This window comes from Pagrus pagrus (assembly GCF_965226575.1).
Source record: "Pagrus pagrus genome assembly, chromosome: 19".
In the NCBI taxonomy this organism is placed as follows: Eukaryota; Metazoa; Chordata; class Actinopteri; order Spariformes; family Sparidae; genus Pagrus; species Pagrus pagrus.
This window is the reverse complement of record NC_140203.1, coordinates 21,201,272-21,217,882: the sequence shown is the minus strand read 5'-3', so window position 1 is coordinate 21,217,882 and position 16,611 is coordinate 21,201,272. Positions and strand designations below refer to the sequence as shown.

The following is a 16,611-nucleotide window of genomic DNA, read 5'->3' as shown; positions in this document are numbered from 1 at the left end:
TAAATATTTCTTAGATTTTGCAGAAAGTCGGCCAATAAGGCACGTCATTATTGATTTACACAGTCTCCGAATTTTTATTCGGAGGCAAAAGATAGTCCCAAACTGCTTCTTAACAAGTCATTTCTGCCAATAACTTGGTGTTGAAAGTGTTATTTTCTTAAAATAAGTGCAGAAGTCAGTTTTCCAATGCAAATTAATTCATCTCATGCATTTTCTAAACATAGAGTTCATTTTTCTTGATTCTCGACCGTCTTACTCTTGTTTATTTCAATATGCATGAAGGTAAAGGGGAAAAATACTGTTGATGTGGGTGTTAAAAAGTAAAAAGTCATGCAAGTACAAAACATTTGTGCACGTCAGTCAGAATGACCTTTTAATGTTGAATTATTCCTTCAGTTTCCATGTTAAACACACACAGAGGAGTTAAAAGATGGTTTTGTGTTCTTGCAATCTTGTTTCAAGATATACACATGGTCATATTCTGAATATTCTTGATTTGTTTTCTAATGGACACATATTTAAATATTCTCAAAAGACTGGCAGAGTTTTTCCCTTTTTAAGGAAAATGTTAATTTTTCAAAAGAAAATGTCAGCATTGCTGCCTAAAAATCAATTTTAGATGAGAATGTGGAAATGATTCTTGCCGTGCCATTATTTAATGTAGCTATAAGACGTTACATGCAACAGCTCTGCATCACTCAGCAGGCCCAATGCCACGCTGTCAACTTTGATAATGCAGCGAGTTGTTAAAGTTCCTCTGACTGCAGAGCTTGACATTTGTTCAGGCAAGAATGAGCACAAAACTAGCACAGGTGTTGAGCCACAGCATGGCGAGAGAGGAGGGGAAAGGAGAGAGAGGAGGAAAAAAAAAACAAAGATCTACTTTCAAACTAAATCAAGCAGAAGGAATGTCCTGAGTGTGTACAGAGATGGACGGGAGCCCATGCAATATTAAAGCGCCATGTCTGGCAATGCCAACCGTGCCACTCCTCTCCGCGGCTCCCGCCCTCCCGGCTTCCCGGCCATCGGCTCTTCCCTCAAGGTGACACTTCAAAGCGGGCACGCAGACGTGGCAGGCCTGGCTGTCGGCATGGAGCCAGCCCCCCCCAACCCCCCCCACCCCCGTCCTCCTCTTTCTCTCCCGCCCACCACCCATTCTACCTCGCTACCCCCACCACCACCACCACCACCTCAAAGACACAGCTCCTACCCCTGCTGGGCCAGGTCAGCGCCAAGATCCACACCGCTCGCCGCCTCGGGAGCCGCTGTCAAAAAACTCTTCCCCACAAGCTTAATTAATAACGGGCCATTCCTAATGCAAACCCTCTGAATCTGCAGCCTGTTTCCCTCCGATCCTATTGGTGAGTTCTGAGGCCTCGACAGAAGGCAGACAAGGAGAGGAGGGCTGGTTGGGGATGCATCCAAATCATTTGAATTTCGATGATTGGGATTCACATGCATTATTCTCCGCGCTTTATAACCTATTTTCTGTGTTGTACAGTGTGCCTGCCTGCCTGCCTGTCTGTCTGGGTGTTTTTTTTTAAAGACGTCTCTCTTCTGCAGATGATTGGAGACACTCGAACCAAAGAATACAGGGCCGGATATATGGCTTGTCTGACAGGTGGGGTAGGAAAAACCTAAATGTACACACATACACACACCCAGTCTGCATCAGCTGGGTCCAGGGCCTGTAATCACCTCTCAAACCTGGAGGGAGAATTTTACCGAGCACGCCGTGATCGATATTTGCCGATCTGTCTGCCCGTATCAACCTCAAATAAAAGCAGAGAGCAGGAGACAAGGCAGCACAGGCAGGTCGTGGGGAGGTCTGCAGCACCCCCGTTTGATGTCTGTGAAAGCGCTCATCAGTGTGTAGAACTGGCTTCATCTCGGCACGGCGGGTCACCGCCGCCTCACCCTGAGCAGCGCACGGCTGATTGTCTCGCTGTCGGGGCGAGCGAGGTTGTTGTTTTCCGAGGTGAGAGGACGGATCTTTTCCGGCAAGCTGGGTTTCGGGTTTTTAATAGGGCCCCAGCTCCGGCACCTCGCAGGCCCGCTCAGGCCGACACGCTGATGATTAGGAGGGGAACTCGTCCAAATTCACTCCTCCTCCTCCACCTCTTGCCAGTCCTGAGCTCATGTTGTTACTGTATTTTTATTAACCGCATGTACTCCTCTGCCACATCCATTGCATTCTTGATGGACTGAGCAGGGAAAAAGTGCAGGCTAAACAACCCCGTGTGCCTCGAGAAGCCGTGGTTAAATGGTACACAGCTCGGAAACATAAGGTCTGCAAGTACGAGCTCAGCCACGAGAGCATTGCGGCATTTAGGGCAAGAAGCTGGTTATGTTAGCTGACACACTGATATAATTAGGTCGTAATAAATAAGAAAGGCAACAGGGAGTGAGGGCGTGTCTCAACAGTGGCCATTAGAGAAACCACATAGGTTGCTTCTTAAGAAAAAAAGTCACCTGTCTACCTGGAAATGCACACACTTTTTCTTTCTCTCACACACATTTACTCAGTGTCCTACTTGCAGAGTCCTTAGGAGTGTTGTTCTAAACCCCAGAAGCCCTGGCCCGTTAAGCGAGCTAACTGGGGTGGTTGTAGGCTCAAACCAACCTTAATTAGTACACTTATTGCACAGCGAGGGCAGGTACGAAGGCGAGCCTCCGCACCGCAGTTTCCCTCAGATTAAGCCTCTTTTAGACGAGGCTGTAACCTCCCACAATGACGCGGTAATTAACTTCATTAGCTTTCGATTCTCTTTTAGTTTTGGCAAAGTGGGTGAGGCTTAGTTTTGGCCTCCGTTGAGATAAGAGATGCAGAAATCGGTTAATCTCGTCTGTCTGCGTTTTATCTCCACCAATGTTGCTGTATTTCACGCGTGCTACCTGCTGTTCATCTTGGCGACATGCATGTGCATGAGCGGGTTGTAATGAGTCAGGCATCGGGTTTTAATAAGCAGAGCTTTACCCACAGATCCTTCTGTGATTTGCATCCATGTCGGACACGAGGCGTAAAGCGGGGTGATTGATTCATGGCTCGTCCCATATTGGAGCGAGAGAGAGAGGGAGAGAGAGGGAGAGGAAGACCACAGATTTATTATCAAGCTCAGCGACAAAGAGAGGAAGAGAGTGTGCATATGTTAATCCGCTGGCTGAACGATGATCAAAGACTGGAACAAGCTGAGCCCCGCTGATCGCCTCGGGGCAAACGATGCTCTCCAAGCAGCTGGGAAAGTGTGCAGACGAGGAGTAAACAGATAGTTAGAAAAATCAATAGCCGAGGTTCGGGCCACGGCTTGGTGTGAAGGTCAAAGGAGGCTGGTGTCCGCGGCGCGTGGAGGGAAGTCTGGAAACCGGGGCGCTTTTAGGCCAATTTAAGAGAAGTGATGTGCTTACAGCTGAGTTGTGTCCAGGCATGAAGGGAGTTCAAGCTGAGGTTACGGCTGCTCTGGTCAGCTCGGTGATATAAAAAAAAAAACACCACAAGAAGAAAACATCAGTTCTGGTTCAGACTCAAACATCTAAGGATTTGATTCATGGGCAGTGGCATTGGTGTACGTTTGGAACGAGGACCTCGCGTCAGCTCATTTGGGTTTCAAAGGAAGGAGGCTTTTCTTTTTAGTGTCAAAACACCCTGCGTGGGTCTCGTTTGTTCCTCGTCTGTTACTTCACCTCCTTCTTTAGACTGACCCAAAGTATTCCCACAAGGCCTTTACCTCAAGTACCCACGCTGGCTGGCTGCTTTGGGAATTTGTGCCATCTCTGTGATCCCATCCTCAAGGCTCATTTTTGGTTTGAATTTTGCATTTCCATTGTCGAAAACTTGCGATTCCCTATATGTCATTGTGTAAATATTGTAGAAAGACGAGTACCTTCTCTCATCAAAGCAGCCACCTCACAGCTTCATAATCTATCTGTTAAAAAATAAAAATATTATCTGTCACTGCTATTAATTATGAATTCATATCTTTGTTTGCCTATAGCTGAATAATTAAGATGACTTAGCTTTTTACCCTCAAGCTTTGGCGTCTTTTGACTTCCTCCACTTCTGAAGCGGATTGTTTTTGTGATTAGTCACTTTGTTTAATCTGGTAATGATGGCATCCCCTCAGGCTAAATGCCTGATTTGTGCTTACCAGTTTATTTATTCATTTGTACTTTTGACGTGTTAATCTGCATAAACGGCGCAGAGCTCCACCAGGACCCCCGAACATCTCTCCACACCTGTCAATTACAGCAGATCTGAGACACCAGGAAGCAGCCACCCTGGTCTCTGCACCTTGATTGGGTTAGAAGTCTGCCTGTCAATCAGCCCTCATCTACCCGCTCCTGTCAGCCAGATCTTGATATCCAGCCCTTCATCTCCAGCTCAAGCCTGCAGCATTAATCGAGCAGAGCTGCTGGTAATTGTGATTGATGAGAGAATATGCAGAATGGCACAGAAACATACAGTACCACACGTTGCAGTGCTGTTTTTTTCCTGCTGTGCTGTCAATTTGGGAGGCAAGCTGATAATCGGGATAAACTAGGAAGTACTCAGTGATAGAATGTAACAAAGTACATATACTCAAGTACTGTAAAAAAGTAAAATTTTGAGGTACTTGCACATGTACTTGTAGTTCACTACATTTATTTAATAACCTTAGTTACTTTGCAGTAACAGTCACATCCTGCATAATATAAAGATAACATAATTACATACAGTTCATACATGTTATTATATGTATAATTTTACTTGTACTTTTGATACTTAAGTGCATTTATTGCCAGAAAAATGCTTTGAATACCTCAGTACATGTAATATCAGAGACTAGTACTATTCGTATTGGTGACTGCACTGTCCTTAAAGTGTGTCATTTATAATCTGAGGCTGCAGTGGACCTGCATGAAAAAACACATAGTTTTCAACGGTGAAAAGTTTGAAGTAATTGAGACTCATGAGCCTGATTTAAGGCCACTGTATGTATTGTGTTGCTGCGGTGCAAATTTAGCAGAATCGGTAGATGTAATGTGTGCCTGTGCCACGTGAATGACATGTTGCACAAAGCATTTAAAAGTGATGGGCAGCTTCATGTCAAACAGGTCACAAAATGGATTTGGAAACAGTGAAACACTGTGGCATATCAGTAGAGTAAATTAAAAACTTTGAGAGCTCATCAAGTTATTTAATTGACAAATTTGATTTAAAGAATGTGATACGTTTCTTTGAACCTGGATGAAATTTGATGAAGCTACAGTAGGAGGTAGAGCGGGTCGTCCAGTAATTGCAGGTTTGGTGGTTTGTTCCTTAGCTTGTCCCCAACTGTCCTTTTCTATGGCACTGAACCCCAAAGGCTCTGCTACCGTCCATTGGTGTGATGGTACGTGTCCACAAGATCTTTCAATTCCACCCTTCCCATTCACTGTCTATGTAAGCAGCCGTGCAAGGCATTCCTGTCGAGCCGCATTGTGTTACAAGAGACTGGGCCTCACATTTGCATTAAGTTGAAGCCTAGGCTACTTTATGTAAATCAGGGCATCGAGCCCCACTCACCACCTCTTAAAACTCCCACTAAACCTTTTAACTAACTGTTGGTGAGCTATAATAAAGACAGTTTCAGCAACTGCATGGCTTAATTCTCCCCCCAGATGATTTCATAAGCACATTTCTGTGTATTATTTTTGCAATATAAAAGAAAGTTTCCAAACTGCTTGAAACCCACAAGCAGACATCACATTCAAGCATTCATCCAATCAAGTGCTGCAGGAAGTGCAGGGTTATAGGAGGGTGTGTAGCCTGTGTGGTCTGTGCCTGAGAGCACCTGTCAATCATCTATCGTGACACGCCCATCAAGTCCAATGCTGGGACAAAGCATAGCAGCACAGCCCCTTGTGTCCAAAAACATCCCTCTGGAATCTTACTTATTAGCCTGTGTGTGTGGGTGAATGGGAAGCACATTGTAAAATGCTTTATTATAAAAACCCTATGCGGTCCATTTACCAAATGTGTGTGGCCTGTTCAGGAAGATTCTTCTAGAACTAAGGAATTTTAGGGGGAAAATGTCTTTGGCTCAAACTTTCCAGTGGATTTCACAAAAATCAGTTGAGCAGTTTTTGAGATAGTAAAAAACAAGCAGACATACGGGACCAAAAACAGAAGTTCCTGTCTGTTGATATGCTGACATTGCCTGAACAGTTTGCAGCATATGAAGACAACATTCACAAGTTTCGACCCAGGAATTGTTGAGCTGGAGAGTTGACAACTGACCTCTCGCACTGCAGCCTGGCCATTAGCAGATCCTCGGGTGACTTGTCGGACAGTCGGAGACCTATAATTTACTGCAGCATGGCTCAGTTAGCCCTACAGCAGACCTCTGGTTATCTGATGCAAATGCTCCCAAATGAAACGAATGGGAAATATCAACAAGCTCTGAGTAATTGCGGCTGATAAAAAATGCATGGGGGTTGTGGTGCCGGACTCGCTTCCCACAGACGCAGGGAAGTTATCTCTCATTACCCGGACCGTGATAAAGTGCGCCGACTCCGCCGTCAAGTTAAAGTAATGCATTCAGGTCCGTCTAATAAAGGCTGCTGCCCACCATGCACTTGGTTGTGAAATCCATTTGCAGCAGTTTGTTATAGAGGAGAAATATTGTTACTGGCTGTGGCGATTAATTTTCTCTCTCTGTGCTTTGACACATGTCTCCATAGTTAAAAACCCCTGCTCGTGAAGTCTAGATGTTTATTCATCGTAAAACTTAATTTATATACAAGTATTGATGTAGACTGTGTGAAGAGTTCACACTAACAACCCCCACAGTACATTTAAAAAGTACGGTCTGGTGCAATTCTTCATCAGCGTACTGAGGATTACGATATCAACTAGTTTTCAACTTGTCTCCATGTATTTCTTGCTGTGCCATAATTCAAGACCTCAGCCCTTTTATCTGTCACCTGAATGTCAGGAGTCAGGACACGCTCTGATTCAGTCTGCCATGCAAAACAGCTGTTTGGCTTCAAGAAATCTGAATAATAAAGAGGACAACAAGACGGCTGTCACTGCGAGCACAGCGGGGGATCCAAACTCCACAAACCAAAAACATGGGACTAGATTATGAGGAACGGATGAGGGTCGTTTCACTCACAAAGATGAGCAGCTTTTTCTGTGCTGCTGGGAAACTTGTAGTCAGTGGAGATTTGAACAACATTCGAAAAGGAGAAGTAGACGTGGTTTGTGCGCCGAGTTTAAAAATCTGGAAAAAGGTCAACTGAAAGACGGTGCTGATGTTTCTGCATGTTTTAGCCCATTTGCCGCTTTACATCGAGTTACTGCTGACTGTTGTCAAGGCTACATAATGTTTTGAATGTTTTTATGACCTTCCAAGGTTATTGGTCTCCTTTCAGTTCAGTTTAGCATTAAAATCAATGTGCAGACTTGAAATTGGCCGGAGATAGATACAGAATCCATCCCAGTGAACATCGTGTCACCTTTGAATTTATTAACTTAATCTTGGCCGGGTAGCACATCTGAAAGTGGAGCTGCTTTAAGGTTTGACATGGTCGAGTCTGAAGTCTTCAAAAGCGAATTAGAATTCAAGACAAGTCTTTCAGGTGTCTTAATGCTGACTATTAGATTATATGGTGGATGAACATTTTGCGTTTAGAGCTGCTTTAATAGCCTAGGGATGTTAATAACCTTCTGTTGGTCGGTCCACCTCTTCTATTTTAATACATCCCCATCAGCCTCAACCATGCTTTGTTTTTAGCATGCTAACATTTGCTAATTAACATTTAATCTGAGATGATGAACATGGTAAACAGCATGTTAGCATTGTCACTGTGAGTTTATTAGCATGCTGACAGCCTCACAGAGACTCTTGTTTACATGGGTGTCTTGTTTTTTATTTCTTTTGAAATTTGGACTATGGCTTTTAAATTTCCGTCTTTTCTTAAGCATTATGCACTCACCTCTGGGTGAGATGATGAACTGGTTTTAACAGGTTGATTATATAACTTTTAAAAAGTTGATGTAATAGTAAAAGGTGTTCTTAATGACGTGGTATTTAAGTTGAGTTTCATAGGGCACTAAAAGTAATGGAATCCAACAGCTTCTTGGGAAAAAACAGTAAAAAAAAAAATATATATTTTTTTAAATGTATGCTTTGGAAGATGTTGGATATTTATTTGTAAGTATTAGACATTTTTAGAATTAGAATTTTTTTAATAAACGGCCGAAACGTGCAAAAAATCACGTTATCATGGTTCATTGTTCTGCTCAACCTTTCCAAATTCTTCGAAAAATGCTGTCAAAACATGATCCCCTTTTGACAGATAACATTTCTGTGAACTTTGAGATCTGCATGTTGCCCATACAGATGAAAGGATCATCAGCAATTCAGGAAAAAAAAACTTCACTTCTCAACCAGGGTTAATGCTTGTGGCAGTGCACTGACGTCAACAGCTGTTCTCAAACAAGCTCTTTGATGACTCATTGACAGCGAAAGCTCCCGATTGCCACTTTCGCTAACTGGGGAAATGTCAGCGTCTGCACTCGACGGAGGCTGATCACAGTCCCTCTACAGCTCCCGCCTGCCAGAACGAGGCAATGATGAAATAGCTGCGGTGTTAATGGATGTGAGAGCAATCTTGACCCTCTGCAAAGAGCAGGCTCTCTGTCTCCATTAAAAAGGGCCTTTGCTTTGGTCTGGATCAGAGCCTTGGCTCTCTCTGTGCCACAGGGAGTATCCAGACAAAGGTAATTGTACGCCTCCTCTGCCCCTCCACCTCCACGTCAGGACTCAGGGGAGCGCCTGTGGAGGACACGGGTTTTGAAATTGAGAGAAAACACACACAGACAAGTAATGATTAGGTTATTAGCGCGGAGGTGACTAATTACCTAATTGTACTGTCAAAAGGGAGAGCGGGAGGGGGAGCTGGGCTGCAAGGTGAGAAGAGGAGAGGGGAGCAAAAGGGGGAGTGTTTGGAGACACTCGGGTTCATCTCCTCTCTCCTCGCTCCCCGGGCTGGGCTGCAGGGGTGGGTCCCTCTCTACGTCTCTCTTTCCCCGCGGCGTCCCCCCAGCCTGCTGTTCGGGTCCCGGTGACATCTGCTCGTAGCATGGCGTGTCCTCCCTCCCCCCTCAGAGGCCGGAGTCCCCCCCACACACACCCCCGCATGCCTCCCCGTGCAGATGTTGCGGTCCCTGGGTCCTGCCTGCGTGGAGAGCGTCAGGCCCGTTTGATGTGTGATGAAACGGAATCGAGCGAGCCACTCAGGGGCTCAGGGAGCAAAGGGGGTAGAGGGGTGAGGAAGGGTACCGGGAAAGATAGGAGTCGGGGAGTGGGAGGTACAGGGAGGAAGGGATGTTGGGATACGTCTCATTATAATATCAATCAGGGGCCGGGCACAGCACAGGGTTTAGGATGTCCCTGCACATGAGGTCAGAAACCTCAAGAGGAGGATGATAGGAAGGAGGAGAGGGGAGGAAACGAGCAGAGGAGAGGAGACTAGGAAATAATTGGAGAAATGAGGGGACAGGAAAGGAAATACTAGTCGAGGAAGAGAAGAGGAAGCAAGAAAAGAGCAAATAAGATGAAAAGGAGATTAAGCAAAGAGGGGAGAGAAAATAGTCAATGAGAGAAGACATGGTGAGAGGAAAGGAAAGGAAAGCAGAAGCAAGGGGAGTGAGAAAAGGAAAGGGAAATAGCCTAAAGGAAATGAGATGAGAGCATAGGAAATGAGAGGAAAGGAAGCAAGATGAGAGTGGAGGAAACAGCAAGGAGAAAGATAAAAGTCAGTGAGTGGAAAGAGAGAGGGAGCATGAGGAAATAAGAGGGAATAAAATTAGAGAAGAGAAAACGAGAGAGAGGAGAGTAAAGTAGATGAGAGAAGTCTTGATGAGATAAAGGGAACGAGATGCAAGAAAGAAGACAGGAAAGAGGGAATAAGCAAAAGGAAATTAGAAAAAGTAGGTGAGTGGACATTAGATGAGGAAAGAGGAAATGAGGAAAGAAAGCAAAATAGACAAGGACAACATAAGGGGAGGAAAAATAAAAGTAAACTAGATGAGAGGACAAAAATGAGATGAGAATGAGATCAGGAGGACAAATAGATGAGAAGAAAAAACAAAACAGGAAGCAAGGAAAAAAGGAAATGAGAGGAAGCAAGATGAGATGAACCAAGATGAAAGGAGAGTGAACAAAAGGGAAGGGAAGTGGATGATAAAAAGGAAAACCATTGGAGAGGAAGGAAAAGGAGAGAGGAGGGACCAAGAGGAGGAATAAACACACACAAAGTAGATGAGACGAAACAAAATACAAGAAATGAGAGAAATGAGGCAGGAGAAGAGAAGAAATTGTGTGTGAGAGAGAAATGAGAGAAATTGTGACTAAAGGAAGAAAACAGTAAAGCAAAGGAAAGTGTTGAGGAGGAGAGGGTTGGACAAAGAAAGCAGTTGACAGGAGACACAGTGGGAGAGGAAGAGAAGAAAGGAAAAGAAAGGAAAAATCAGAAGGAAGTGAAGAGATAAGGAGAGGAGGCAAGAAATGAAAGGGTAGGAAAGGATGACAGGAGACAGAATAAGAGGAGATGAAATCAGAGGAAGAGAAGGAAGAAAACACAAGAGGAAATTAAATTAGAGGAAATGGAATGGAAAACATAAGGAGAAGATGTGATAAAAGAAAATGAAATGAGAGGAGAGTAAATAAATGAAAGGAAACAAAAAGGGATGGAGGGGTATATGAAAGGAGACATGTTGTAAGTGAAGGAGACCAGAGGAGAGAGAGGAAAAGACGTTTGAGGAGAGGAAACGGCAAACGAGTAGAAAAGACAAACAGATAGTAGACGAGAGAAATAACAAGAAAAGGAAGTGAGATAAAAAGAGACTTAACAAAAGAAAAGAAAAGTAAATCAGAGTAATTGAGAGAAGAGGAAAGGAAGCAAGAGTAGAGGAGCTGGTCGCAGCTTTCTCTCATGTCTCCTTCCTCTCTTTCTTCCTCCAACATGGCTGCCTTCCCTCGTCTCTTTGCTCTGGATTCCTCTATATTCCCTCATTTACTGCTGCATCTCTCTGCCTGATCTTGCTCCCTGTGCAGTATGTTAATTATTGTTGTGAAAGAATGGAAAGTTAATGACGACGAAGAGAAGGATGATGATGATGATGATGCGATTATGATTACCACTTAGTGCGGGCAGTGCCTTGCCGCGTAGAGAAAAGTTTAACAGGAGGAAGTGGGTGAAGAAGCGCTAACAGGGGACCAGGTGAAGCGATGGATAGGTTAGCAGTTAAAGATCAAAGTGAAAAACAAAGGCGGATTTCAAACGGGCCCAGAGAGCTTGGCAACAGACCCGCGGCTCCTCTGATAATACTTAGATCTATAAATGTTTCTTTTTTTATTTATTTATTTTCTTATTTATTTTTAAAATTATTCATCGCCATAATAATTTGGGCCTAACAAGCACTTGAGGGAGACGGCTTCCTTTTGCATCTCTCTCCCCCATTTCTTTAGTTCCCCGCTCCGTGGTGCTGGGAGCTCGGGGATTTGGGGGCACTATTAGAGAGAATTTCTTTTATTTGCTGCTAATGAATGATATGCATGATACTATTTTCTTTTTTCTTGTGTACTTTGTGGGGGTAACTGCGCGGATTGGGGCAGGAGCTGGAGAATTGGACTCTTTTTCAAGGCTTTGTTCATTTAACCCTCTTCTCGCCTTCCGAGCGAGTGCACGAGGTTGTTATCGTCACTTTGCCGGATTTCCAATTCAAATGTGCAATCATACTTCACTTGACACCAGTGATATGGCATAGTTTGACTTTGTTTTTCTATTTTCGCTCACTCTGTATGTTTATGAAATATGGGTTAACTGGTCTGTAGATACAGGAGAGGCACAGCAGGTCTGTAAACATCTCTGCCGCCGAGAGAAATAACTGCACACTTATTGTTCCTGATTCTTAAAAGGATTTCATCTTGGTTTTTTTGTTGTTGTTTTTTACACCCATATAGTTTAAACATAGCAATTTACTCATCCTAATGCTGGGCAGACACTGGACGATCTTCTGTGTTCGGTTAACTCACACTACACATTTTAATCACCTTCTACGCTCTGACAAAACATACCACTATAATGTCACACTGTACGGATGAATTTAACTAATCGCGACACGGATGCTCTCACTGAACATAAACCCTGAACCCATGATCGGATTTGTTCGCCGCCAATTCCAAGAAAGATTTATTCAAACAAGATATGGACAAAAAGAGAAAGAATATGGACCCGGAGCTGGGCTTATGCAGACAACTGTCTGTTTTGCAGCGTAGATCAGTTTAATTTCTGTCGCAGCACAGTCAAGATTACAGCCAAAACACGTAAAAACAACTCTTGAGTAATATTAAAACAAATTCACTGCTGTTTATAACAGATCTTTTAACAGAGGTAATCATCAACGCAACTGATAAAAAAATGCAAGACAGCAGACCTGACTGGCCACAAATCATCAGTGTCTGTCTATCATATGTGAGCGATTAGAAATGTCCCATACCCACACACTGACAAAAACCATTAATTCATAACATATCCAAAAGTTGTTTGATGGCTTATTTAAGTTAGTATAGAATGAAATGATCTGTAAGTTGTGTTGATAATGGCCCAATGACCAAAACATTCAGCTTTCCTTCACAGTTTTCATTGCTGTCACCTTTTGAACATGTAATAAACCATTCTAGCATCTGAAGAGCCTCTTTAAGTTGTATGCAGGTATTTTTTCCTCTCCCATCGTTAAAATTAAGAACACAAACCTTTACACAATGTTGTGTTTTAGCCAAATCTATGAATACAAAGTTTAAACACTACAATAACTGTCAAATTTAATCTTAATCTTACATATCTCAGTAACTATAATAATAATTGTTATTAATTTTATTGTTGAATATAATACTGTTACATGCTTTGGTCTCATATTGATAATTGTCTTATGTGCAGCTGGTACACAGCTGTGTAGCAGGAGGACACCTCTGATCTCACACGGTCAGCACTAAATGTATTTAAAAAACAATGTTTCAGTCATAAACCTTCACCAGGCATTAAACCCACAGTATGAAACAATATCTTTATACTCACAACCAATCAAAAAAAAAAAAGAATCACAAGCACCTCAGATTATCTCATCAATAATTGATAATGTTTATACATAAAATGAGGCAACAGTTTAATGCCTGATAAATAGTTGGCAGTGAGCAGGAATCCACAACCTTGTTTTTCTCTCATATTCGGTCCTAAAATGTGTTTTAAATTCTAAACATAATGTCATTTAGTTGAATCAGGTTTTAATTTTCTTCAGAATTTTCTATGAATGCGTGTTAATATTTATAAACAAGTAAAACCAGAAACAATTATTGCAGCCTTAAAGGCAGGTTTTTTGTGTCAATAATCAAAATAAAAAATAGCAGCAATAACAAACCAAATGACTTATTAAATCTGATACAGTGTATTCTCCTGATGCCTTATTGTATAAAGTATTTATTTTTGCTGTTTGTGCAGAAATGTTGATATTCACCGGGGAAACACTGACCTTCACCTCTCTATGCAGGATATAATGCAAATACCTTTTAAAGGGCTCTCTCAGCAGACACACACACACACGCGCGCGCGCACATACATAGACATAGACAAACATAGGCACATAAACTACTTTGCCTGCAGTGATGGCTGCAGCACAATATTCCAAATGTTAAAACAGCGGCACACATCAGTGTGCTCTGTGCCGGCGTAAACATGGCCTGATAATGACCTCCCTCCTGACTGAATAGAGCTGCTCCTCTCCCTCCTCTCTTCTTCTTTGGTGTGACGTGGGCCGCCGAGAAACTTTGAAGTCGCCTTTCTGCCACCTTCTGCCTAAATCGGCAGCTTCAGATGGGAGTTGATGGAGGCGCTATTGTCTCCCTTTGGAGCGCGCTGCAGGAGAGGTGTGTGTGATGAATGTTTGAGCAGCGGTGATAAAGCTGCACTTTTCCCATGCTTAGAGTCATGCCAGAGGCTTCACACGCCTCGCCGGTCAGGAGGGGAGAGTCCAGGCTGGGCCGCCCTGATCTTTACCTCCTGCAGTGGGCTATATGGATGGGGCTTCCGGGAGCTTTGGGGTTAAAGGTCGACTGTATAAACACTGAGCAGCTCCATAACACACCTGAGAAAAGAGGCCTGTGTGTGTTGATGTGTAGATTCACATTGATGCCTGCCCTTTCTTCTCTTTTAGACACACTGCACAAAAACAAACTTTGTACTAACGTGTGGACGCAGAGGGCTCGTGTTGATGTTTAATTCAACCATATAAATGACCATTAATTAATAAACCTCGTGCTTCAGTCTTATCCATCTTGCATGAGCTGACGTTTAACTTTTAATCCGGCGGCAGAGATGTCGACACATGCTACAGTCTGAATTAAAAACCACCACAGATTGACTCAATTAGAGCAATGCAGTGAGAGGTATCACTCAGACGCAACCTGGAGATGTTAAGTCTCCGTCTTTGTTTGTTTCTGCACAGCTTGTTGCTCCCCAAACCCCGAACATCTGTGCAGAGGGAGGGATGCGGAGGGGGGGTTGATGGCAGGCCACATGGGGAGGGCCTCCTCTCCCTCAGTCTGTCAGCCCACCTGACTGCTGCTGTGGCAGGCCTGCCCAAGGCAAGACCACAGGCTAGGGCCTCCTGTGGGCCTCCAGCAGGGCTCGCCAGCCTCCCCGAGCCCATTAGAGCACCCCTCCTTCCACCTCCGCCCGGGAGGCCCCCACCCAGCCCCGCAGCCCTCTGCCCCAAGATGCCATCGCTCTCTGTCCTGCTCTGCTCTGCGCTGAAATAACTCTATTGTTTTCCACTGTTTGCCATGTTGTGTGTGTAATAGGAGCGGTTTGGGGGCATGTTTTTTTATTTTTATTTATTTTTCAGCTTTTGCTTGCCTTGTCCTCAGGCTGCAAGGTTTCAAATCAGGCTCCTGAGAGGCTCCGGCTTCGAGTGGTGTGAGTGTATTTTTAGGGAACAAATCCCAGAAAGGCCTTTTTACAGTTACTGCACTAATGTGGTGTGACTGTCAAAGCTTCCACTTGTGTCTGCCGTTCCCCTGAACGGTCCAACATGGAGGACTGTTGAAACACTTAACCTGGATTCACGGGGTTTTATAGCTAAGACAATAGCGGGAAGTATTTCCGTTGTATATTTCTCTCTCTGGTTCTTACATCTTTGATTTAATGAGATCGTCTCGGGAGCGGCTTAGATTCTCAGAGGCAAGGTGTGGTGGGGGGGGATGATCAGATATTCTGGATATCCTGTGATTCTCTGTCTATTTGAGTCTTTTTGATCTAAATGAAACTACAGGGTGCAGAACGGACCCTGCATGTGAATCAGACCCGGCGACTTTGCATACGAGCTGCAGAAATATCAGGAGAGCAAATTCATGTTCAACCCCGGTTGTGGATGCAATTTGTGAATGTGAGCTTCTCAAGCGCACTGTAATGGTTCAATTTATAATTAATCATATCTGATTTGCCAGATTGCCATAAACTCGGGGAATAAAAATTTGGGTGTGTTGGGGTTTCTGATTTTTTTCTTAAAGCATTAAGTATTTATGATCCTTGATGGATATATAAACTGTGGTAAATCCATTGCCTTGAATATTGATTATCTCTAATTAAAAATGCAGTTTGGTAAGAAGGTTAGCGTTAGCTTTCTCTGGTCAGCCTCGCCCCCTTTTCCAACTTTCATATTTTAATTTTTTTTAATTCCTGACCTCCTTGTGGTGTTTCCCTGCTTGCAGTTCATTATGCCAATTAGCTGTAGAGCTCTTTAACGAGCAAGTCATTAGTTCTAATTAGGATGTGGTTAACTGCGATGCATTAAAAGGCGAAACCCATCATGTTGACGGATGGCGGTGTCGCCGCTAAGCCCGACTGGAAACAGCTGTTGACTTTCCTGAGAGGGTCACGCTATAAACAAATACTCCCCTGAGCACACAGAGAGGATGGGACACCTACTCGTACAAAGTGATTGAAAGCACCAAATTACAATAATAGGTGATCAGAGTGTTTAACCCTGTCTTCTAAAAATAATGTTGACAGAAACGTAATGTTACCTGGATTCAAATATTTATCAACATTATAAGGAAACTTTTTTATTGAATGCATCAATGAAGTGTTCATATTGTAAATAACGGGAAAATTATGTGAAAATTAATGTTGATTTGCATCTTTTCTTCTTAAATCTGCTAGAGTTTTTATGGTTATGAAATGAGAGTGTCCTCATATCGAGGAGACAGGGTTTCTTCCTTTTTGCCTTTTCTTACAGAACTTCCAGGTTACCTAAATGACAATTTAGTATTTTGTCATTTCTTCCAAAGTGACTGTTTACCGACCAGTCTCTTTGCAGTTCGCCCAAAAACGAAAATTCTGTCATTATCTACTTACAGGGTTACAGCATTCTCATAAACAACTATGGTAGATGGGGACTTTTAAAATGTAAAAAACAAAACAGCCCCTGCCCAAAAAACATGAAATGGCTCCATACAGCACGTACAGTGTAATCCAAGTATACAGGAAGCTTCAAGATCCCAAATTGATTTGAAAAGACATTGTTTACAC

General features: G+C 43.4%; 1 protein-coding gene across 5 annotated transcripts in view; it reads left to right on the top strand.

Annotated features, from left to right (window-relative positions):
- The window catches only part of LOC311275498 (uncharacterized protein), a 50,438-nt gene that overhangs the window by 3,309 nt on the left and 30,518 nt on the right, over positions 1–16,611 (top strand). For 2 of the 5 annotated variants that reach the window (XM_084384113.1, XM_084384114.1), the window contains exon 4: positions 14,528–15,620. The exons of 2 other annotated variants lie outside the window; for them this stretch is intronic. In XM_084384113.1, coding sequence (XP_084240239.1) covers positions 14,528–14,840 — 313 coding nt within the window. In that variant the 3' untranslated portion in view covers positions 14,841–15,620. Of the gene's footprint in view, positions 1–1,563; positions 1,622–14,527; positions 15,621–16,611 lie in introns of those variants that run through there. One more of the 5 variants, XR_014624875.1, reaches the window with a different exon arrangement.